The sequence below is a fragment of the Microcaecilia unicolor genome, chromosome 4, assembly GCF_901765095.1.
Source record: "Microcaecilia unicolor chromosome 4, aMicUni1.1, whole genome shotgun sequence".
Classification (NCBI taxonomy): Eukaryota; Metazoa; Chordata; class Amphibia; order Gymnophiona; family Siphonopidae; genus Microcaecilia; species Microcaecilia unicolor.
This window is the reverse complement of record NC_044034.1, coordinates 203,527,255-203,552,914: the sequence shown is the minus strand read 5'-3', so window position 1 is coordinate 203,552,914 and position 25,660 is coordinate 203,527,255. Positions and strand designations below refer to the sequence as shown.

At 42.7% G+C, this 25,660-nt stretch overlaps 1 protein-coding gene across 1 annotated transcript in view; it reads right to left on the bottom strand.

Moving 5' to 3' along the window:
- The window catches only part of LOC115468950 (circularly permutated Ras protein 1-like), a 182,280-nt gene that overhangs the window by 36,939 nt on the left and 119,681 nt on the right, over positions 1 to 25,660 (bottom strand). The window contains 1 exon segment of the mRNA XM_030201133.1: positions 16,397 to 16,537. Within this exon segment, the coding sequence (XP_030056993.1) occupies positions 16,397 to 16,537 (141 nt within the window).

The window sequence follows — 25,660 nt, the reverse complement described above, 5'->3', positions numbered from 1 at the left end:
AGTGGAGAATTGCTGGACATGGAGGGCAGGCGAGAGAGGAGAATCACTGGACATGGATGGGAGGGGAGGGCAGGGGAGAGAAGAGAGGAGAAATCGCTGGACATAGATGGGAGGGGAGGGCAGGGGAGAGAAGAGAGGAGAAATCGCTGGACATAGATGGGAGGGGAGGGCAGAGGAGAATCACTGGACATGGAAGCCAGGGGAGAGAGGAGAATCGCTGGACACAGATGGGTGGGCAGAGGAGAATCTGGACATGGATGGGAAGAGAGGGCAGGAGAGAGAGCAGAGTTTCTGGAAATGGATGGATGGAGGGAAGGGCAGGAGAAATGCTGGACATAGAGTGGAGGGAAGACAGGAAGGAGATGCACATGGATGGAGGGGAGAGAGGAGAAATGCTGGATATGGATGGAGGGCAGAGAACAGAGGAGAAATGGAGGGAAAGAAAGAGATGCACATGGCTGGAGGGGAAGGGAGAGAGGAGAAATAATGGACATGGATGAAGGGGAGGGAAGACAGAGCAGGAGATGCACATGGATTTAGGGGAGGAGAAATTTTGGACATGGATGGAGGGGAGGAGAGAGAGTTGAAATGCTGGACATGGATGGAGGGGAGGGAAGAGAGAAGAAGTGAGATGAACATTGATGGAGGGGAGGAGAGAGGAGAAATGCTGGACATGATGGAGAGAGGAAGGAGATGCATACTGACAAGGTGAGGGAAAGGGAAAAGAGGAGAAAATCTGCACATGGATGATAGGCAAAAACTGGGTTCTCACCTGAGCTGGTCTTGGTCCATACAAGCCTGACACATCCTGTTACAACAAGATGGATTCTACTACCTATGACCTGAACACATCTGTCAGCAAGATCCAGCTTTTCAGCTTTTGGAAAATCACTGGCAGGCATGCCACATCCAAGGACATTCTGTGTTGCAACCACTCCTTTATCTCCCTGAGAAGCTGAAAGGGGAATGAGACCCATGGCTCCAGAAAGCATGGTTGAAGACAGATATGCAGACCATAAAGTAACAACTTCAGGGTCACGAACAAAGGACTCTTCATGCTCATGGAGTTAGCTGGACAGGATCATTATTGGTCCCGTGGTATCATCTGACCGAGAGGTACTAAGAAAGCAGAAATGGGAGTGGAGACACAGTTGGGACTGGCAAGAGGAGAAAAGAGACCTGAGAAACCCATCCAGGTTAGAAGGCTCGGTGAGAGCAAGAGACTGTGTTATGCTAACCTTGTGAACTACATATCTGATGGAAATACAGATTGTCTCAGCTACATCCGCTCTGAGACGCGACACTGAATGACTGTGACAGTCTGAATCCGAGACTGAGACTCGCTGTGGATACAGCTGAAGTCTAAGGAGAAATCTGTACCAACCTCATCCGGAGACTGCTTCAGAGACAGCATGGTGAGATAACAGGATTTACTGCCTATAGTCGGGGATTAGTGATTGGTGTTTGTCTGTGATAAGATTGGGTAGGTCATAACTCGTGGTCAGGGAATAAGCTGCTAACAGTTGTATTTTACATAAGAAGTGTAGTATAAGTTTCAGTATTACCAAGCCAGGTTTGTGTAATCACCTAGTATTCCAGTAAGAATCATTTTGCATAGTCTATATTTTGGTAGCAATCTATTTGTTTTTATTATTATCAGCAAGTTATATATTGAATTTTGCTAAGCCTTGCTGCTGATCCATTCTATATATATTTTCTTTATCTATGAATAAATAATATATTACATCTGTGGCTTTGGTTTTGTTTTCTCTAACAGCCAATTTGGTTAGGTGCCAAAGGGAGGTCCTATTTCCCCTAGCATGAGTCCAGAATATTTGCTTGGGCAGAGTTCTGACCCATAGGACCTTGGCATAAATAATCTGTTGGGAGTTGGTTTCCTATAAGACTTATTTAGACTACCTACAGGACCAACATGTTCAGAAAAAGTCACTAGACAACAAAGGTAGAAAAAAAAATCATTTTATTTTCATTTTAGTGTTTGGAAGATGTCCAATTTGAGAATTTACATCTGCTGTCTTATTTTGCACTGGGTATACTAGAGCTGTAACAGCTTATAGAAATTATTTATAATGAAAAATAATCACAAGTTATTTTTTGCTCCTATACTGGTATAGTATTTTTAATGATACTGCTTTTATGCGCCACAGCTGATATAAGGGGTGTGGCTACTGTGGGTGTGGCTACCATAGGGGCGGAGCCATAGATGGTGACCCCACCCATAATGAGTACCGGTACCTTTTTTCCTACAAAAAAGCACTGAGCAATTCTCTCTTCCCTGCCTTCCCCTCCCATCCATGCCCAGTGATTCTCCTCTCTCCCCTGCCCTCCCCTCTCCCATGTCCAGCAATTCTTCTTCCAGCCCATCCTCCTCCCAGCCGGTCCTCCTTCTCCACTGCCTGCCAGCGTCGGACTCAGCAGCGCGAACGGTGCAGGCAGCGATTGAAAGAGGCTGTCAGCATTGGAGCTTCCCTCTGCAAGTCCCGCATATGCGGAAACAGGAAGTTGAAACAACATAGGCGGGACTCGCAGAGGGAAGCTCCGATGCTGACAGCCTCTTTCAATTGCTGCCTGTACCGTTCGCGCTGCTGAGTCTTTAAAAAAAAAGTAAGTAGGGGACTGAGAGGAAGTGCAGGACTCAACGGGGGGGGTCACCGGGGGACAAAGTAAAAGGTGCCGGTACGCCGTACCATTGCGTACCGGCACAAAAAAAGCACTGGAATTGCTGGACATGGATGGGAGGGGAGGGCAGGGGAGAGAGGAGAATTGCTGGGCATGGATGGGAGGGGAGGGCAGGGGAGAGAGGAGAATCACTGGACATGGATGGGAGGGCAGGGGAGAAAGGAGAATCGCTGGACATGGAAAAGAGGAGAATCACTGGACATGGATGGGAGGGGAGGGCAGGGGAGAGAGGAGAATCACTGGACATGGAAAAGAGGAGAATCACTGGACATGGATGGGAGGGGAGTGCAGGGAAGAGAGAATTGCTGGACATGGATAGGAGGGGAGGGCAGGGGAAAGAGGAGAATTGCTGGGCATGGAAAAGAGGAGAATCGCTGGACATGGATGGGAGGGGAGGGCAGGGAAGAAAGGATTGCTGGACATGGATGGGAGGGGAGGGCAGGGGACAGAGGAGAATTGCTGGACGGATGGGAGGGGAGGGCAGGGGAGAGAGGAGAATCGCTGGACATGGATGGGAGGGGAGGGCAGGGGAGAGAGAAGAATCACTGGACATGGAAAGAGGAGAATCGCTGTACATGGAGGGGGAGGGCAGGGAAGAGAGAATTGCTGGACATAGATGGGAGGGGATGGCAGGGGAAAGAGGAGAATCACTGGACATGGATGGGAGGAGAGGGCAGGGGGGAGAGGAGAATCGCTGGGCATGGAAAAGAGGAGAATCGCTGGACATGAATGGGAGGGGAGGGCAGGGGAGAGAGGAGAATCACTGGGCATGGAAAAGAGGAGAACTGCTGGACATGGATGGGAGGGGAGGGCAGGGGAGAGAGGAGAATCGCTGGACATGGATGGAGAGGAGAACAGGAGAATTGCTGGGCATGGATGGATGGAGGGGTTGGCGGGGAGAGAGGAGAAATGCTGGACTTGGGTGGAGGAGAGGGGAGAGAGAATTATTGATTTATATGGATACAGGGGAGGGAAGAGAGGAGAAATGCTGGACATGGATGGAGGGGTGGAAAGAAAAAAGAAGATGCACATGGATGGAGGTGAGGGAAAGAGAAGAAAGGAGAAAAACTGCACATGGATGGAGAAAATAGGCAAAAGCTGGATTCACGTTATACCTCCTCCAGCCAATTCCATGGAGGTGGACCCAGCTTTTACTTATGGATGTATGGCAAGAAATGAAGGACAAAGGAGGAAAGTAAAGAAATAAAGGTTTCACGAGCAAGCCTCGAAAAGGTGCCCTAACTGACCAGATGACAACCGGAGGGGATCGGGGATCACCTCCCCTTACTCCCCCAGTGGTCACCAACCCCCTCCCACCCAAAAAACAAAATTAAAAAACAATTTTTTTTCCAGCCTCTATGCCAGCCTCAAATGTCATACCCAGCTCCATCACAGCAGTATGCAGGTCCCTGGAGCAGTGTTTAGTGGGTACTGCAGTGCACTTCAGGCAGGTGGACCCAGGCCCATCCCCCCCTACCTGTTACACTTGTGGTGGTAAATGAGATCCCTCCAAAACCCACCCAAAACCCGCTGTACCCACATCTAGGTGCCCCCGTTACCCTTTAAGGGCTATGGTAGTGTTGTACAGTTGTGGGTAGTGGCTTTTGGGTGTTTTTTTTTTGGGGGGGGGGGCTCAGCACCCAAGGTAAAGGAGCTATGCACCTGGGAGCAATTTCTAAAGTCCACTGCAGTGCCCCCTAGGGTGCTCGGTTGATGTCCTGGCATGTGAGAGGGGACCAGTGCACTAGAAATGCTGGCTCCTCCCACGACCAAATGGCTTGGATTTGGTCATTTTTGAGATGGCCGTCCTCGGTTTCCATTATAGGCGAAAACCGAGGTCAGCCATCTCTAAGGTCGGCCATCTCAACATTTCGGTCGACCTAAATGTTGAGATTTGGCTGTCCCCGATTGTATTATCAAAACGAAAGATGGACACCCATCTTGTTTTGATAATACGGGATGCCCCGCCCTTCGCCGGGGTGCCCAGTTCGATTATGCCCCTCTATGTTACTATGTTTTACTATGTATTTTCATTCTGCAAGGGGAAATAAAAAAATAGGGGATTATGAATGATACCTCCCTTAGGGGCCCTTTTACCAATCAGCAGTAAAAAGGGCCCTGTGGTGGAGTCGGTGTGCAGGTTTGCCGTGCACTGAGGCCCCCCTTTTACTGCCACCGGTAAAAGGCTTTTTTAATTTAAAAAAGGAAATAGCTGTGCGGTAAGTTAAACACTTGCTGCATGGCCATTTCCTGGGGATCACTTAACGCCTCCTATTTAGGAGTAGGGGCTCCAGCAGTAACCGGGCAGCGCAATTACTGCTGGGTACAGCCCCTGTGCTATAAAATGCAAAAATATTTTCTAGCACCTTAGTCACCACATGCTGGAACTACTGCTGGGCTCCTGATTTGGAGCACAGCGACATGGTGGAAGGGCTACCACCACTTCGTAAAAGAGCCCCTTAATCCCTACTCTATCCAAATCCAGCCTTAACCCCTTTATCTACGCGGATGATGTCACAATACTCATCCCTTTCCAATCTAACCTTACTGAAATCTCAGAGAAAATAATCATTACCATGAACATCCTAGTGTCCTGGGCCAATGCTTTCAAGATGAAATTGAACAAAGAAAAAACCCAATGCCTAATCCTCTCATCACAACACGCTACTCAGCTCCCAACCACCCTGATCACCCCCGTCACAATTCCAATATCAGAAAATCTAAAACTTCTAGGGGTAACACTAGACAACCACCTAACTCTGGAAACTCATGCAAAAGCCACGACGAAGATGATGTTCAACATGATGTGGGAAATGAAAAGAGTAAAACCATTCTTCCCACAGAAAACTTTCAGCAACCTAATACAATCCACAGTACTCGCCCATGCCGACTACTGCAATAGCATCTTCATCGGCTGCAAAGCCCAAATCATGAAAAAACTCCAAACTGCCCAAAACACAGCAGCCAGACTCATTTTTGGCAAACCACGATTTGAAAGTGCAACACCACTTCGTGAAAAACTTCACTGGCTCCCTATCAAGGAACGCATAAATTTCAAAGTCCATACAATGATCCACAAGATCCACAAGATCTTCCATGGCGAATCCCCAAGTTACATGACCAACGATCAACCTCCCAACCAGAAATGGGTCCAAATCTTTCAGAACATATCTCAATCTTCATCTTCCCAACTGCAAAGGCCTCAAATACAAAACCTATTATGCATCCAACTTCTCCGTTATAGGCAGCCAACTCTGGAATGCAATACCACGACGCATCCGAACAACCAACGAACACCTACCCTTCCGAAAGCTGCTGAAGACTTACCTCTTCAAACAACCCTACCCAAACAACCCAACTTAAATCTCGAACTTAATTCCACACCACCAACACTACCCATACTCCAATCCTCTCCCCCACATCTCCCCCCTTTGTTCTACTCGCTTAACTTAAAACATCTCTTGATACCCTGTATCATACGTTGTGTATCTATGTAACACTCTGTACCATATCTTATACCACACTTTGTGTTATCTCTATGTATCTGCACCATAGCTTATAAGCTGCACTGAGCCTGCTATCAAGCGGAAAGAGCGGGGTATAAATGCTATAAATAAAAAATACTCTGGCTGAAATGAGCACTTGTTAAACATGCCAGGAAGCAGTTGTAATTCTTGACATGAATATGTTAGGTTCCAGATGTCTATTCCCTTTATGAAATGGGAAATACATGTGTGGATTTTTTTACCCATCAAGGCCATGCCCAAACCATACCCACTGCATGCCCACTTGCAAACTCTATGCATTATGGACTTCCACATGAAACTGAGTCCTTTCTAAAATTGCCATTGGCAAGTAGATGTCATTTCTACACAAAATGCTGGAATTTTCTCAAGGAGATTGCAAATAAGTCATCTAAAATAGAAAACAGAGAGTAAGGTACATGGGCAAAAATGTTCTCAATAGAGAAAGGTGAATAGTAGAGTGCTTCAGGAATATGTATTGGGATCAGTGGTTTTTAACATGGAATAATGAGGGATTTGAGCAAATTTGCAGATGACCCCAAATTATTCAGAGTTGTCAAAACACAAGTGGATTATGGAAATTAGCAGTCAACTGGGTAACATGAAACTAGAAAAATGAACATTCTTTCATCTTTTAGGATTGGATTGCCTGTAAGGTGGAGAACTTGCAGAAATTGCAGAGTCATGGAATCGGAGGTAGGGTATTATTATGGATTAAGAACTGGTTGAAAGATAGGAAGCAGAGAGTAGGATTGCGTGGCCAGTATTCTCAGTGGAGGAGGGTAGTTAGTGGGGTCCCGCAGGGGTCTGTGCTGGGTCCGTTGCTTTTTAATGTATTTATAAATGACCTAGAGATGGGAATAACTAGTGAGGTAATTAAATTCGCCGATGACACAAAATTATTCAGGGTCGTCAAGTCGCAGGAGGAATGTGAACAATTACAGGAGGACCTTGCGAGACTGGGAGAATGGGCGTGCAAGTGGCAGATGAAGTTCAATGTTGACAAGTGCAAAGTGATGCATGTGGGTAAGAGGAACCCGAATTATAGCTACGTCTTGCAAGGTTCCACGTTAGGAGTTACGGATCAAGAAAGGGATCTGGGTGTCGTCGTCGATGATACGCTGAAACCTTCTGCTCAGTGTGCTGCTGCGGCTAGGAAAGCGAATAGAATGTTGGGTGTTATTAGGAAGGGTATGGAGTCCAGGTGTGCGGATGTTATAATGCCGTTGTATCGCTCCATGGTGCGACCGCACCTGGAGTATTGTGTTCAGTACTGGTCTCCGTATCTCAAAAAAGATATAGTAGAATTGGAAAAGGTACAGCGAAGGGCGACGAAAATGATAGTGGAGATGGGACGACTTTCCTATGAAGAGAGGCTGAGAAGGCTAGGGCTTTTCAGCTTGGAGAAGAGACGGCTGAGGGGAGATATGATAGAAGTGTATAAAATAATGAGTGGAATGGATCGGGTGGATGTGAAGCGACTGTTCACGCTATCCAAAAATACTAGGACTAGAGGGCATGAGTTGAAGCTACAGTGTGGTAAATTTAAAACGAATCAGAGAAAATTTTTCTTCACCCAACGTGTAATTAGACTCTGGAATTCGTTGCCGGAGAACGTGGTACGGGCGGTTAGCTTGACGGAGTTTAAAAAGGGGTTAGATAGATTCCTAAAGGACAAGTCCATAGACCGCTATTAAATGGACTTGGAAAAATTCCGCATTTTTAGGTATAACTTGTCTGGAATGTTTTTACGTTTGGGGAGCGTGCCAGGTGCCCTTGACCTGGATTGGCCACTGTCGGTGACAGGATGCTGGGCTAGATGGACCTTTGGTCTTTCCCAGTATGGCACTACTTATGTACTTATGTAACTTCAGCTCAGCAATCATCTGAGTCAACCGTAGAAAAAGCTTCTAACAGTTTCTTTAAGCCCAGTGACTTCTTTGTATTTGTGTGAGTTATACATGTGATATATCACCTCTCCTGTTTACATATTACATTGAACAACATGATTTTTGTTTTCATAATGAAATTGGATGTTTCTTGTAAATGTTTGGATGCTGATCACATAAATGACATCAAAATTGTTCTACAAAATATGACTTTCCAGAAATTTGTTACATTTATGTCAATATGATATCACTAGTAAATGAACGCTATTCAGTTTAAATATATTATGATGTTATTAACCCTATTTTAATATATTGCTTCTGGGAGAGGTTGATGAATAGCTAGTTATTGTATGATCTGGTGATTAATTAGACTGAAAATGTTACAGAAATGTATTATGCATGCAAAAAGCACAATGAGCCTCCAAGACTGGGTAGTGTCAAAGGTTTATTGAAGAACCCAACACGGGTCATGTTTCGTCAAATGTCAGGAGTTATGAATATAATAATCAGGATCTTGTTCCTTCAATGATCAAGAAATGGTTACAGACACAATTACAGTAATCCTGTAGCATGATAGCATGATATGAGTTAATTTTCAGAGTTATTGATTTTGATGGTATTAGATAGATAGATAGATAGATAGATAGATAGATAGATAGATAGATAGATAGATAGATAGATAGATAGATAGATGGCAACGAGCAAAAACTGGCCCTGAAGTCCACTGATAGCTTGTAACTATAGAATTAACTGGGTGGACACTAAAAGTCAATCACTACATCTCCAAAGAACAGAGTCTGCATATTGACAGCAATCAAAAAAATTGGATAGCAAAAGACAAGCCCATCAGCCTGAGACTCACAGACAATAACCCTCCTAATCTTGTCAAGTATCTCTGGGTGATGTAATTTAAACATGTGACCAGCTAGCATGCTCCATCTCAAAAACTAGATAGAACTAGTTTTCAGCTATCCCCGTGTTTTCATTGGATCAATACAACCCACCTGACTTCAGACTATTGGCTCAACAAGAGATTATAAAACCTGGAACACAGTTTGCCCCCTCTCTTCTCTTCTCCCTGGACCCTGCCCACTAGACAATCTACACCTCTCTGGACCTTCACTGAATCTCCCTGGGACAAGCCAGGGTCCATTCTCCAGAAATCTGCCTAAAAGATTTCTTTTCCAGCAAGGACCTCTTTCACCACTCCAATCAGAAACAGAAAGAATTCATCTGAACCTCAATCAAAGACCATCCAAGAGCTCCTTCACCACAACAGCCAGCAGCAGAAAAAGTAATTTAAGCCTCAAAGTGAGTTACTATTAATCCAGCCTAATTAATAATTCAGACTTTCTAACAATATTTATCTTGTGGCACATTTCCCTTGTGTAAAATCCCTAAAAACTGCCTTCTAACATTATTGCATTACCTATATCGTAAATAAACATTATTGGTAAAAATCTGGTCCTTATATTCTGAGCACATGTCCTTAAATCTTATACAATGCAGGTTAATGCAATTCCCCAGAATCAAATATATCCTTTTATCCCATTTTTCAATCCTAGTTGCTGAGCATTGCTTCAATAATTAAATGTTAGTTTGATACCTCTAATTGAATGCAATATCCCACCATAGGATTATTGTAATTGTGTATGTATCATTTGTTGATCATTGAAGGAACAAGGACTAAGATCCTGATCATTATATTCATGACTCCCAACGCAGGCGTATGCCGAAACATCCACCTTGTTCGGTTATTCAATAACCCAACCTTGGAGGCTCATCATGCTTTTTGCATGCATCTATGTTTTCTGTACTTTGGACTCCCTCTCCTTTGCTTGTTTGCAGAAATGTATTAATCATGCTGACATTTCCTGGGACATCTGCAGTGAGTTCTGTCTTCATATCCTTGGAGTTTAGGAGTGGTTTTAGATTCCCAACTGTCTTTCATGGAACAAATATGTAATGTAATTAAGAATTTCTATTTTTAAGTTACATATGTTAAATAGACTGAAAGATTGTATTTCATCAGATGATTTTAGTCTGTTGTACAATCTCTTGTTTTGAGTAGATTAGATTATTGTAATTCATTATAGTTAGGATTGTCAGTTTACATAGCTCTTCTAACCCGCTAATCCTATTAACTGGTTCTATGCGGTTAAACAAGGAGTGGAAATATATCCACATCAGATCATCTTGTAATATAATTATAAAATATCTTACATCAGTGCTTCAGATATTTCTGAAATAAGAATGATTTCAAGTGTTTTTGAAATAATATGTTAAGTAGTTAATTTCTTGATGCATAAAGGAATCATATGCCAACATAAAACAGACTGATAAGAAAAAGAACACTCAAAGATCTTCTTGTACCAAATTCTCCTGCAAGAAGGAAAACTCAAGATTAACTCATCTTTAGACTGAAACAATTTTTATAAGAAAAAGTTGATAGTAAATCTCTCAGCAGAGCAGAAGAATCACTGTTAATTTTTAAAATGAAACAAGAAATGTAAAAAATAATCTACACTGTGACTGATGACCAGTATAATTTCATAAATGCTGGTGAAACATGGTTAAATTTCTTTAATCTAAAACTTAGTCTGGCTGCTGTATTTTGCAGTAGTTTTTCTTCTGCAATATCTGGGTGATTCTGATATAAATCAAATTGCAATAATTTAATTGCCTTTGAGTGCAAAGCTTGATCCTGATGCAATTAGATTATTGCAATTTGATTTATATCAGAATCACCCTGATATTGTCTGCCAAAGAAAATAAGACTTCATCAGATTCTAGTTTAATTTGACTCAGAGAGCTCATACAAATATTAAATAAGGTCAGTGAAATTGTAAAGCCTTGGGGAACCCCGCATGGTGATGACCACAAGGGAGAACATTCTTTTTGGGTTTTTTCACTCTATAGGTTCTATTAGTTAGAAATTTTAAAAATCAATTATATAGAGACAGTGCAAAGCCTAACATTCAATTTATGCAGAAGAAAGTGATTGACAGAATCAAAGGTAGCTGATATATCAAATTGTAACAATATAACCTGCTTGTCAAACCTCAGCTGTCTTGTCACGTGAGAAATTAAAGACAATAATAAACTTTCCATACTATGTTGTTTTCTAAAACCAGTTTCAAATATAAAATCTTTGCAGACTATTCAGAATGCTGCTGCTCGTTTGATTTCAGGCTGTTCACATTTTCAGTCTACTACTCCTGTTCTTTATGAATATCATTGGTTGCCAATCAATAATTAACAAACAGTAAAATATTACTACACATTCATAAGGCTTTAAAAAAGGAATGAGCATTGTATCTTTCTACTGTTCTCAAGATATATTCACCCAGTCAACAGCTGAGCTCAGAAAGGTGTTTGTCACTTAACCTACTCCACCTTTGAGAAAAATTAACTTAGAAGAAACTCATAAAAGGTTGCTTTTAATTGCTGGTACACTTTTGTGGAATCAGGTGACTGTACACATCAGGACAACTACAGATGTAGCTGTATTTAGGAAATTATAGAAGTGTATACTATTTTCTAAAGCATTTGCAAATATAGGATGATGATTTAAGTATTCTGAATTTTGTTTTTCAGCAAGAGTATTGTTTTTGTTTATCTTGTGTTCTATTGTTTTGGTTATTTTTGTTTTATTTTAAATATAAATCCTCCCGTAAACAAAACAAGCAAGGACAAGTAATTGAAGAAGCCAAATACCAAAGTCAGGATGTCATAAAATGGCTCAATTTATTAACAAGGAGTCTTCAATATCCAAATTGTATATATAATATTCCAAAAAGTGCACAAAAAGTGGCGTACATAGATACTTCTAAATAAAAATGACCCAACACTGCAGTGTTTTGGCAAAGCAATTGCCTTCTTCAGGGGTCCTAATAAGAAGTACTCAAGACTTATTACCCAAAAAGACTCTGGATATATCACTGAAAACAGTGGAGAAACTGATGAGCCTGAATGGCATCTCTGTCACCAATGGCACGAAAGTGACATCCTGACTTGTGTTGTTTGGCTCCTTCGTTGCTTTTCCTTGCTTAAATTATGTATATATATGATGTGATCTACCTAGTTGTAGGTGGAATAATAACAATAATCATAATCATAATAATTCACATTCCCGCTGACAGGCTGTAAATAACTGGATTGCTGTAAATGTCCATGTATTTGCACTGCATTTTTAGGAAACATCTGTACAGTCTACTGCAATTGCTTCCAAAGAAGACAGAAGAGTTCTTTAAAGTCTAATGATGCAAGCTAGTTGTGTTTGCACTCCAGAGATTCAGACTCAAGTCTGTTTCTTGTCTTTCCATATGGCACCAACATGACTTCTTAAGAAACAAGCAGGCTCAGATCTAAGGGAGCCCAGTTCAAATCCCATTGCAACTTGTGATCTTAACCCTCTATTACCTTGAGTACAAATTTGGATTGCGAACCTTAGGGGACAGAACTATACTTCTGTACCTGAATGTATACTGCTTTAACAGCTCACAGGCGGCATGTAGAAAATTAAAATAAATAAATACGTGATGGTGAGATCATTCAGACTTCTTTCCTAAGCAGTTCTAATGATGTACAAACCACAGTCTACAAGTGACAAAATATTAAGACAGGTTCCTGTCTGTTGATAATTTTTTCCTTGACTGCAGACACTGGAGTTTACAATCCACTTTCAATCTGAAGGAAAAAAGTCTGTCCTGCTAAAGGACCATAAGAATGAAACAACAGGCACACCCAAGCATGGTACAGGACTGGCTGCAGGGAACAGAGCTCTAATTCATCTTTCTGAAAGTTTCATTGGTGAGGAGGACATATTACTCCCAGGTGAGAGGAAAAGCCTTCACTGGCTTATTTCATTTGGCAGCATGGTCACAGAATGTGAGCAGTGATGGTTTCGAGGAGTCTGTGTTGCTATTTGGAAATGTCCTGTTTATCGCATTACTGAAATTAACTCCAGTTCCCACATACCCCTACAAGCCCCCTTACTTTGCAAGGAACCACACACACTGCCTGCTGCAATGTAATTTGCGTTAAATTCTCATAAAGAATGGATTTACCCCACAACCCTGGTGCTCCCCCTCTTCCTTGTGTTAGAATAAACGAGTGTTCATGCAGATTCCAAGGATCTGTACAAAAGACTATCCTCTTCTGTAGGCTGGCAAAACCAATCCTTTCATAACGTAATTGTATTTCTAATGTGTGGTCAAAGCCACAGAGCTTAAGACTTTGTAGTCTGGGCCAACTAAAACAGACTGGGAGCACTGCTTTCTTTTTCAGAATAATAAGCTTGAACTTTCCTGGAAATGTAAAGTGCATCAGGAATGCAAAGTACATATTCAGCTGCTGATAAACAAAAGAGACAGGTTTCTAGACACTATAGAGGGAATTAAATAAACAGCGCTGAAACTTAGAAACTGAAAAATTTGGCGCTAAGTGCTATTCAATAAAGAATACTCATCTTATGTAGAATAGAGTTTAATATGGATCTCGCACCTAACGTTTGAGCACCAGACTTACGCCTTCTAAAACCTGGTGTAAATGCTGGCACCCAAGTTAGGTGTGGTTAGGCAATGTTCTGTAATTACATGTGCAGCTTTATAGAACACCCTTGACATGCCCAGGGTCACTGAGTGACACAGCCAGGCCCAGGGCAGGACCACCCCCCCAACCTTGGCCGCCACCATGCTGTCCTCACTCGGGCTGCCACTCCCGTCCCCTTATCTTCCTGTGTCTGCTCCTCCCTCGGTCTGTCATCTCCTGCTCCTGTGGACCAGGACCATGGTTATTGCATTAGCACAATCACCTGGGTCCTGGCACACAGGATCAGAAGAGAGTCAGACCAGGAAGCAGAGTCATACTGGGTCAGATCAATGGTCCACCTAGCCCAGTATCCTGTTTTCCAAACAGTGGCCAAGCCAGGTCACAAGCATATGGCAGAAACCCAAATCGTGGTAACACTCCATACTACAAATCCCAGGGCAAGCAGTTGCTTCCCATGTCTGTCTCAATAACAGACTATGGACTTTTCCTTCAGGAATTTGTCCAAACATTTTTTAAGCCCAGATACACTAAGCGCTATTACCACCTCCTCTGGCAAAGAGTTCCAGAGCTTAGCTATCAGTTGAGTGAAAAAATATTTCCTCCTATGTGTTTTAAAAGTATTTCCATGTAACTTCCTCGATTATCCCCTAGTCTTTGTACTTTTGGAACGAGTAAAAAAATCGATTTATTTCTACTCATTCTACACCACTCAGGATTTTGTAGACCTCAATCACATCTCCCTTCAGCCGTCTCTTTTCCAATCTGAAGGGCCCTAACCTCTTTAGCCTTTCCTCATACAAGAGGAGTTCCATCCCCTTTATCATTTTAGTCACTCTTCTTTGAACCTTTTCTAATTCCGCTATATCTTTTTTGAGATGCGGTGACCAGAACTGAATGCAATACTCAAGGTGTGGATGCATCAAGGAGCGATACAAAGGCAGGCAGGAAGAATGGTCTGCTTCCTCAAAAGCTTGCTGGTGCCGGGCCCCCTCCCCCTTAGAGGCCAGGTCCATGGAATCTTGCCCCCCCGCCATCCCCTCTTGGTGGCTCTGGACACGCCCATGGCTACACCTCCTTTTGAGATACGCGCCATAGGAGTTAAGTGCCATGCCTTATAGACTAGCATGCACACAGGTGTGCACACAAATTTTAATGAGTGCCAATTAACATCAAGAATTGGTTGTTAACACCCAATTGTTGATGGTTCAAAGCTTATTATCCAATTTATTTGAGTGCACATCCCAACTTTTGGCACCATATATAGAATCATTAGGTATGGGGGCAGTTCTATAACTATAACAGTGTCATGAGGGCAGGCAGTAGCAGTGGCGTAGCCACAGGTGGGCCTGGGTGGGCCGGGGCCCATCCACTTAGGGCTCAGGCCCACCCAACAGCAGCACATATTTAGTGCTAGCTAGTGGGGATCCCAAGCTACACCAGCTGAAGACCTCCCCCTGATGGTGCTGAAAACACTTCTCTCCACTTCAGCAGTCTAAACTTCCTAAGCTGCTGATACTGGCCTCATCGCATTGGGGGGGGGGGGGGGGGGGGAGGAGAACACTTGGTGCCCACCCACTTCTTGACTAGGCCCACCCAAAATCTGCTGTCTGGCTACGCCCCTGGGCAGTAGGAGCTGGTTCTATAACTAGAGGCTGACCAAATCTGCTTTTTCAGTTTCAGCTGAAATCAAAACTACTACTGAAACTGTCCAACACTTTGGGCTGAAACCAAAACTGAATCTGAAACGCATCACCTGGTTTCAGCCAACGCCAAAACAGAAACCAAAAACTAAAGTTTGGTTGTGTGAATGTGAACCAATGAGACTCACTGAAGATTGTCAGAGCTTGCAGCTGGCAGCCCTTTGCTAAACCCACAGGAGATTATTACCCTCCAGTCACAGGAACTGCAAGCACAGGCTGACAACTGGGAGTTATTTTAAAAAGGACTTCCCAGCTAGTCTGATCTTTGCAGTGCCAACAGTATTGTCTCTCAGTGTGCATTCTTCACACATGCACACTCATTGAAAAAATGTTTTGCCTACACATGAATTTAACACCAACTTGGCTAGATCTTGAGACTCCTGAGGAAGGCTTTAATACCTGAAACACAGATCTGTGTTCACTCTGGATCTACAGACTTAGTTTTATGTTACACATACTTATTTTTATGGTATTCTGCATGTCTGGACCTATTAACTTACTATTTTATTGTCATGAATTATTTTAAATTGCATTAAATTTTTAAGTTGGAATCGAATTGGTCTTTCCCTACTTTTTTCCATGTGACATATTTTTGCTCGTAGGGAACTGCTCCTTTTTCCTATATCCTAATATCACAGTAATTCCATTAGGGGTCAGACTGCCAAATAAGAGTTAGTGAATTCTTCAGTTCCACAATTTTACTGCAGGTTAGTATTTAAGGGCCTTAGATCTTAAGCACTTTTGGAGATAGAACTAGCACTGCACCTTTACATAAGATATCTTGTGCTCAGATGTAGAATAGTGAGTATCCAAACCCAAGTATATTAGTGTCTGCATTCCTCTTTCTCTCCACTCTGATCGCCAGTCCTTTTACCCTCCTCCCACAAACCTGGGATGTTAGAATGACAGTGGCACATTACCTGACTCCAGCCCACACTTACATTTCAGTCATTCGTCCATCCCCAAAAGACTGCAGCATTTTAGGTTTGGCCCTGCTTCACATGTGCCTGGAAAACAGAACTCTACTCACACAATCTTCTGAATGAATGCTTTCTGCGCAAGGATCTCTTTTTGAGCGTCCTGGATTCGTCCTTCCATGGTAAGCCGGGCACTGATTTGAGCTGCATGAACCCCCAGCACTGTGATATTCAGGCTGTCTTCCACCAAAGAGCTGCAAGGTTACATAAATTAAAAGAAAATAGTTTTGTCTCAAATTTTAATTATGTGAAGGCCAATTCTATAACTGGGCACCTGTATTTACATGTCTCTTGCACGTGTAAATGTATAAAATACTAACACTTATGTATATTAGTGCCAGTGGCATAGCCAGACTGCCAATTTAGGGTGGGACCAAGCCCAAAGAGGGTGTGGGCAAAACTTTATCTCTTCCCCTCCCTCCTTGCCCATCTCACACCCCCCCAAAACCAAAAGAAATACCCAAGTTGGCAGGGAATCACAAGCCCCATCAGCCGAAGACCTCCTCCTGACAGAAGGAACACTTACACCCTATGCAGCTGGCGGTAGTGTCCCCAAGCCACTGACATGACTAGCCTCCACGCATGTGCGCAAACTGAGCACGTGCGAAGGGTGGGGTGGCAGTGGCTCGAAAACACTGCTGCCAGCTACATAGGGTATAAGTGTTCCTTTTGCAGGTAAGAGGTCTTCGGCTAGCGGAACTTGCAGATCCCAGCCAGGCATACCAGTGGAGCACTGATTTTGGTTGGACCTGGTTATTGCAAGCAGGGTGGCTAAGCACTATTCTGTAATGGCACATGTTAGTAGCATAGCATGTAAATGACATACAAATAGATGGAACATAGGCGTGTCTCCCACTTAACCGTGCAACTTACAGAATACTGTAAGTTACACGTGTCTCTGCCGCATTTAAGTAACCTCAGTTACACCAGGTCTATGGCTGTGTAATTGCAGGTAGATAAATTTAAGGCTCACCAATATCAGGCTACACTAGTATTCTATAAATTTTATTTTATATAATTTATATTTTATTAATACCACTTCTATTCTTCCTTGCATTACTCAATTGCATTACTCAAAGAATTGAAAAGTTGAGCGATGCCAACAGGGTTTAAACTCAATAAAAATAAGACAAAATTATTATGGTTGAATTGAACTGAAATGCCCATTCCTTCTAAACTTTCATTATCAAATGTACTGACTCTTGAGGTAAAAAAAGGTCTCCAAAGTTGTGGGTGTTTATTTGGACACTTTATTACCTTTAGTCCCTCAGATTAATTCTGTGGCAGTCAGTTTTTTTTTTTAAACGTTATGAGTTAACTGTCTGTGCTTTATTGTAAAAAAAGGTTATCAATAGAAATCAAACAAAATAAAACATGGAAAAGAAAATAAGATGATACCTTTTTTATTGGACATAACTTAATACATTTCTTGATTAGCTTTCGAAGGTTTCCCTTCTTCGTCAGATCAGAAATAAGCAAATGTGTTAGCAGATCTATATTAATAAATCCCACCTTGAACATTCTGAAGCTCACTCCAAGGCAGAGAAGCTCACTCCAAGGCAGAGAAGCACAAAAATCCTGTAGTCTTCATAGGCTAGGACCAGTCACCTTCACTCATAGACCCGCCCTCAGCCACGCCCCATCTGTACATAAAACGCTACCTCAACATTCTGAAGACAACCTGCTGAAGCCATCTGCAAAATCCCTAAACAGTTCGTAAGTTCATGGTGGTGAAGCCATCCAACTCACCATGTCTGTCTGCCCCGCCCTCGAGGGCGGAACACAGAGAGTAAAGGGATCCATAAAGGCACCCCTACCAACTGGCAACCCCCTCCAACAAACAACGACCCAGGCAGGGGGAGTGTTTCCGTACTCCTCCCCCTGCCTAGGAATCGCTACAGACTGCTGGCAAACTCCCCAACCACACGACCACAAAAGCCACCCGCAACCCCCCTACACACACACACACACACACACACATACACACACACACAAACACATACACATACACACAAACACATACACACACACAAACACACACAAACACATACACACACACAAACGCACACACATAAGAGACCTACAGCCAGTACTCCAGGAAGATGAATTACTAAAAGAGATATTCCCATCCCCACCAGTGCTGGCCTTCCGACAGCCACCAAATTTAAAACACAAGCTGATCAGAAGTAAACTTCCAACACAGACGAAAAAAGAAAAGGGCACGTTTCCCTGTAACACAGCCAGCTGCAAACTATGCCAAAACATTTCACAAGACCCCACAGTCATTCACAAAGGAAAAATATTCAACATAAAGGACTATTTTACATGCTCATCTTCCAATGTGGTATATATCATTCAGTGTAAAAAATGTAACGAAGGATGCTATATTGGAGAAACAGGCCAGATGCTTAAGACAAGATTCAATCTGCACAGACATCACATGAAAATAGCCGGTGCCAGTCAAGCCCCCACCCCTGTGGGCCAACACTTTACAAGACCAGAACACTGCACCAGTGATTTCACAGTAAGAATACTGAAAGTTAATTTTAAAACAATACAGGAATGTAAGACCTTTGAAATAAGAATGATTGAATATTGTGACACCCAACAAACAGGACTTAATAAGGATCTGGGTTTTCTAACCCATTATAAACCATAAAGCTGTATTTCTCTGTTTATTACCCTCCTCTCACCTACCAACACCCATCCTGTTAGAATATCAATGAAATGCTTTGATGTCCCCATGCATACCCCCACCCTCCCACTCTGTCAGACTGTCAAAGTAATGCTTTGATGTTTCTCTTATAAATACTATCTGCTAACACATTTGCTTATTTCTGATCTGACGAAGAAGGGAAACCTTTCGAAAGCTAATCAAGAAATGTATTAAGTTATGTCCAATAAAAAAGGTATCATCTTGTTTTCTTTTCCATGTTTTATTTTGTTTGATTTCTATTGATAACCCTTAAGAGTGGACTAACACAGCTACCACACCTCTCTACTTGTCAGAAAAGCATTTTGCTGGTTTGGTTCAGTCATTGATTCTGTCTTATCTAGACTATTGCAATAGTTTATACTGTTTTTTGTCCGCTATTTTACTTTCCAGGCTGCAGGTTCTACAAAACACTGCAGCTAAATTGATCTTTGGAAAAAAAGAGATCATATAACCCCATGTTTCATGACCCTGCACTGGCTCCCTATAACTGTTCAAATATCTTTCAAGTTGGCTTGCTGGATTTATAAAATATTTGAAGTTTTTTGCCCAGAATATTTAGTAAAGCTGTTTGCTTTTCCGTTATCTTTTTCTTCTAGATCAGGAACTTCCCGACTTCTTTATTTTCCATTGCTGCTGGGTATTAGATATAAAAAAATCTCTACAACTATCCTTTCCCTATCTGGCAGTCAAGTTATGGTGTTCTTTACATGTTTCTCTTAAAACAATGCCCACAAATGTGTCTTTTTGTAAGAGTTTGAAGACTTACCTATTTCAAAAATCTTACTGCTAATTATATTTTATTGTTTTTAATAATTGTAACCCGCTTTGAACAATTATTCCAGGAGTTGGCGGGCTATAAAAACTATCCCCATAATATTCAAAACCAGTTAATTGGCTAGGAATGGCACCTGGCCAGTTAAACAGCACTTAACTGACTATCTGGCAATATTCAGCAGGGAATAGCTGGTTATCCCCCGCTGAATATTCCAGGGTAGCGCCAAGGAGATAACCGGCTATATCAAGAGATATAGCCGGCTATCTCCAAATATTCAATTCATATCCGGGTATTGTAAGCGGCCACATTGGGCCACTTAAATAGATGGTATATCTTTAGTTGGTTTAAAGTTAATCGGCTATCTTTGAATATCAACGTAGCCAGTTAACTTTAAACCAGCTAAAAATAAACCGGATATTCAATGCCGGTCACCGGAAATGGGCTGGCAGTGAATATCTGGGCTGACTACCAACTATGAGAGTTAGCCAGGCTCCCTCCCACGGTCTGAATATTGGTCCCCATGTAATATCATATCATGGAATCTGGGTGCCCAGATGCTGTTACACAACAGGCTGTTACCATGCGGCATCAAGACACCTAAAAAGAGGCTCCCACTTATAGCCTTATAAGTTTAAAAAGTAGCATGAGAAGAACATTGTGCTACTTGTTTTCAAATCAGATATTAAAAAAAGAACACAAACAAGGGCAGGGAAAAACATATTTAAAGATGTCAGTACTCAGCTACATATTCTTGCATAGGGGCAGACAAAAACCAGACAGACACAGACACATTCATCAGTTGTAAGCACAGAATTTCAAACATATCAAACATGATATCTGCCTTTCATTCCAGTCCTCTTAGGAAACTGCTTTTGCTCCAATGGTCAGCTGCTTTCTGGTCGTCATAAAGGAGCAGCTCCTCCTCCACAGGCACAGGCAGGCTCACACATGGTTTGTACATAATTACAATACAGTCTCGATTATCCGACCTTCAATAATACAACCAACCAGCATTTCTGACAGACCCCCCCCCCCCCCCCCCCCGGTGATGTCACTGCTCTGTATTTGTGCTCAAACTGACTGCTGTACATTTTTTTCTTTTATTTTGTTTCTCACTACTGATTAGAGTTAGTGTAACCCTGTAGGTTAGAATATGTTTTTAAACCTGGGCAACAGGATTGGGTCTGGGTGGTGTGGCTCAGGAAGCAGGACTGGCAGTGACCCTGCTGTGGCTGAAAGTTGCCACAGTAGTAGGAAGATCCAGTGGTCCAAGCCTGGGCAGGACTGGCACTGACATTGCCGTGGTAGCAGGAAGGTCCAGTGGTCTGAGCCCAGGCAGGAGACCGCGCCTGGGCTTGCTTGGGGTTTCTGTTGTGCATGTGCAGTTTTCCTGTGCATGCGCTGAGGAGATCAGGAGTTGGGCCTGAACAGAGATGGGCTGATTTACAGCGGTACTTCAGCACCCGCAGCAACCGTCAACCACGAGCCTCTTGGGCCCTGATCCTGCCCAGATTCGGACTAACGGACCTTCCTGCTATTTTCAGCCGCAGCAATGTCACTGCTTGTCCAGACCACCCGGACCTGATCTAGTTGATCAGCTATTTTTATTTAAAAACATATTCTAACCTACAGGGTTACGTTGGAAATATATATTTTTAATTTTTTATTTATAACCATTTAAATTTTTACAAGCGATAAAACAACTTGCTGGAAATACAGAGAAAGTAATATGTAGGAATTATTTCAGTCAGGTAATTCTATTCTCTTCCTTAGACCACTAAATAGGGAGAGTGAAACAAGATAAGATCAATTAAACAGTAAACAGAAAAAAAAAACCGTGGTATTAACCTGATTGTCCCCAGATATTACTCGTCTAATTCATTATTCCACATTGATCATCTGGTTGGCTTCTTCAAGGCCAATACGGTGTACAGTCAAATCATTTCATTGAAAAACATACTTATTGTCCAATATTAGTTAGAAATAATTCATCTGATTACATTCTTTCTCTTTTAAAAACCAGAAGTTATTTAACAATACATATACTTCAGTCTCTAATTCAAATCCCACTGATTAAAGTAATCCCAGTTTTCACAGGCTTCACTCTTTTTAAAGTAATAATTTGAGGAAATATTTCTGAGGAAAACTTTAGGAGTCATACCCGGAACTCTGGGAAAAACAATAATCTCAATATTAATCATCTATAATAATTGTAAATATTTTTAAAGTGAACATGGTTTTCCATATTCTCCAACTTTTCACTTAGCCGACAACAGGCCGGTGTCATTTACGACAGATAATCAAGACTCTACTGTACTATCATTTACACAAGCACCACAAAACCATGACAGAGTCACACACACAGAGGGGGATGCAATTTATCTGCAAATAGGTGCAGTCACACTCTGCTATGCCATCATGCGTGCAAACATGCTGCAAACAAGTAGTGTCACTGTTCTAGATTTTTCTTGCTCCCTAACTAAAAGCAAAGAGGTTGATATTCAGGAGGGTTTAACTGGGCAGGAGAGGCTCAGTTAAACAACGCTGAGCTGGCTGGCAGCTGATATCTAGCAGAGCTTAACCAGGTAGTGTGCCTGAATATCTGATAACCAGTCATTCCCTAACTAGATTAAGAGTGGTCCAGGGATGGAGCTTGGGCAGAGCCTAGGCAGTTAGTGGCAATATTAACGTATGAATCTCAGATAACATTGTAGATGGTGGCAGATAAAGACCTGTACGGTCCATCCAGTCTGCCCAACAAGATTAACTCATTGTATGTGATACTTTATATGTAAACCTGACCTTGATTTGTCCTTGCCATTTTTAGGGCACAGATCTGCCCAACACTAGCTTTGTTTCCCAATTACCGGTGTTGCCTCCGAATCTTCACTAATCTTCTGTAGATCCATTCCTTCTGATCAGGATTCCTTAGTGTTTATCTCACACATTTTTAAGTTCCATTACAATAACCTTGTAAAGAAAATGTTCTTAAAATTATGTCAGCTTAGAGCTATTAGGTCTTCTTTGAGTAAGAAAACTCTCAGAGTTATAGCCCAATCAATATGTCTTCCGCAATTAGATTATTGTAACTCCATATATTGTTCAGTATCTTTAAAGTTGCAAAGAAAGCTCCAGCTCCTACAGAATAAATTTGAAAGGGCTCCTCCCCTACTGGATTCCTTGCATTGGCTCCCAGTTAACTCATGGATAGTTTCATAGGCGGTCGGTGGCCCAACTGTTTGGGGAGGCTAAAGGGGGCAGGGTTAGGGGTGGTACCAGGGGTGGTGCTTACATCCATAATTGTCTGACAACACACAGAAAAAAAAGTAAAAGTAAAATAGTTACAATTAATACCTTTTAAAGTGGTTGCTCAAAGCATATATTAACCAATGTATACTATTCAAAAATGTTATCAATTATTAAACAGTGCCATTTAGTGAAGTAACATCCGGCGACTAGACTTCGCATCATAGGTGTCAATGATCTGCTCAAGGTTAATATCTCCAACAAGATCACTTTCAATGTTCAGTAAACATAAAGCTGTCAGTCTTTCCTGATCCATTGTGGATCTCAGCCAGTTTAGTACACATCTCATGGCCACAGGTAGCTGTGCCAATAGGAACAGTAAGTGCCAATTTCAAAAGCTTTGTAAAATGTGGATAAAAAGGTGTTGAAGCTACTGCTTTCAGAGTTTCAAGTACTTACCAACACTAAATCAAATACACATCTATGGAACAATTCAACATCAGATCTTCCAAAATATTCTAAAACCATGTCTGATGTTATGACAAACTAAAATTAATTTAAAGTGTTGATGTCACCTCAGTAAGGCCAACACACAATCTCTCCACTGCAAAACACTATACACAAACTTGTGGAAAACATACTCAAAACCTTACCAACTCATAACAGCACTAATTCCAAGGACAGGACGAGCTACAACCTTATGCGTGGAAAGGCAGCACTGTAATTACACCAGGCTCTAAAACACCAATACACAACCTAGTGAAAAAAACAAAAAAACAAAAAGGGCTGCAAATACTACACGCTAGCAGAATACTGTACCTTGATCACACATAAAAAACACATGATACAACAGATATAACACAAGGAACTAGAAATCAAAAGATACGAAGGCAAAATACTGAACTGGAAAGTTACCTCAAGAAGTCAGACTCGGCATGCAGCAATACTAGAGAAATTAAAACTTAAATGCAAAATATCACAGATGCACATTTCCAAAAGCTGGCATATTGCAACTAATAAATCCTGAATAAAATACTTTTTTTCTACCTTTGTTGTCTGAGCATTTAGTTTTTCTATTCACTTTGGTTCCAGTGTCTTCTGTTTTATGCAGTGTCTTCTTTCCATTTGATATTTTTTCTCTCACCATGTCCACCATCCTCCTGTGTCCTTATGCATCCTGTCTACCATTTGTAGCCCTGTCCCTATTCTATCTCCAGTTTCAGCATCTGCCCTCAAAGTTCCGATCCAGCCCTTAAATTCATCAGTTTCCCCTACATCCATATTCAGCATTTCTCCTCACTCCCCTCCCCTCCATCCATGTGCATCTACTTCTTCTGTCTTTCCTCCCCTCCATCCATGTCCAGCATTTCTCCTCACTCCCCTCCCCTCCATCCATGTGCATCTTGTTCCTTTGTCTTTCCTTCCCTCCATCCCTGTCCAACATTTCTCCTCTCTTCCCTGCCATCTACTCCATCCATGTCCAGATTTCTCCTCTCTTCCATTCCCTCCATCCATGTGCATCTCCTTCCTGTCTTCACTCCCCTCCATCCATCCATGTCCAGCAACTCCCCTCTCCCCCGTCCTCCCCTCCATCCATGTCCAGCAACTCTCCTCTCTCCCCTGCCCTCTCTTCCATCAATCCATATCTAGCAAATCTCCTCTCTCCCCTGCCCCCTCCATCCATCCATATCCAGCAATTCTCCTATCTCCCCTATCCTCCCCTCCATGTCCAGCGATTTCTCTTCACTCCCATGTCCTCCCCTCCCATCTATGTCCAATGATTCTCCTCTCACCGTCCTCCCCTCCATGTCCAGTGATTTCTCCTCTCTCCCCTGCCCTCCCGCCCATCCATGTCCAATGATTCTCCCTTGCCCCCTGCCCTCCCCTCCCATCCATGTCCAATGATTCTCCTTTGTCCCCTGTCCTCCCCTCCCACCCATGTCATGACTTGCCCCAGTCCCCCTTTTCAGCCCCAGAGTTTGAGGTCCAACCCAGCCCCACCTGCCCACCCTTAGCTTCCCGACAGCCTTCCTTTCCATTCCTGCCACGGCTGCCCAGCGTTGAAACCTTTTTAAGTTGCAGCGACGGCTCACCTCCAGCCTTTCCCTTCCAACTCAGTGCCCCGCCTTCCTCTGATGAGGTATTTCCTGTTTCCATGAGGGCAGGATACTGAGTGAGAAGGGAAAGGCTGGAGGTGAGCCGTCGCTGCAACTTAAAATAAAAAGGTGCCAGACAGCCTCCTCCTCCGCCTACACAACTCCTCCTTGAGCTCTTACCCGGTCAACAAGAGCAGCAGGAACTCCACGCTCAGCAACTGCCAAAGGAAGAAGTGTGTGTGTTTGTGTATGTAAAGGGCACAGCAACGAATAGAGACACTGCTCAAGCCTGGCCCCGCCCAGCTCAAATAAAGAATGCCTGCCCGTCTATTGGCTGTCTTCGTCAGTCCGTGTAGCATATGCTCATTGGCTCAACTAGGCGAAAGGGGGTGTGGAGGAAATTATGTGGGGGAAGAAGCGTAAACGCTGGGCAGCCATGGCAGGAACAGAAAGGAGTTCTGTCGGGGAGCTGAGGAAGGGCTCT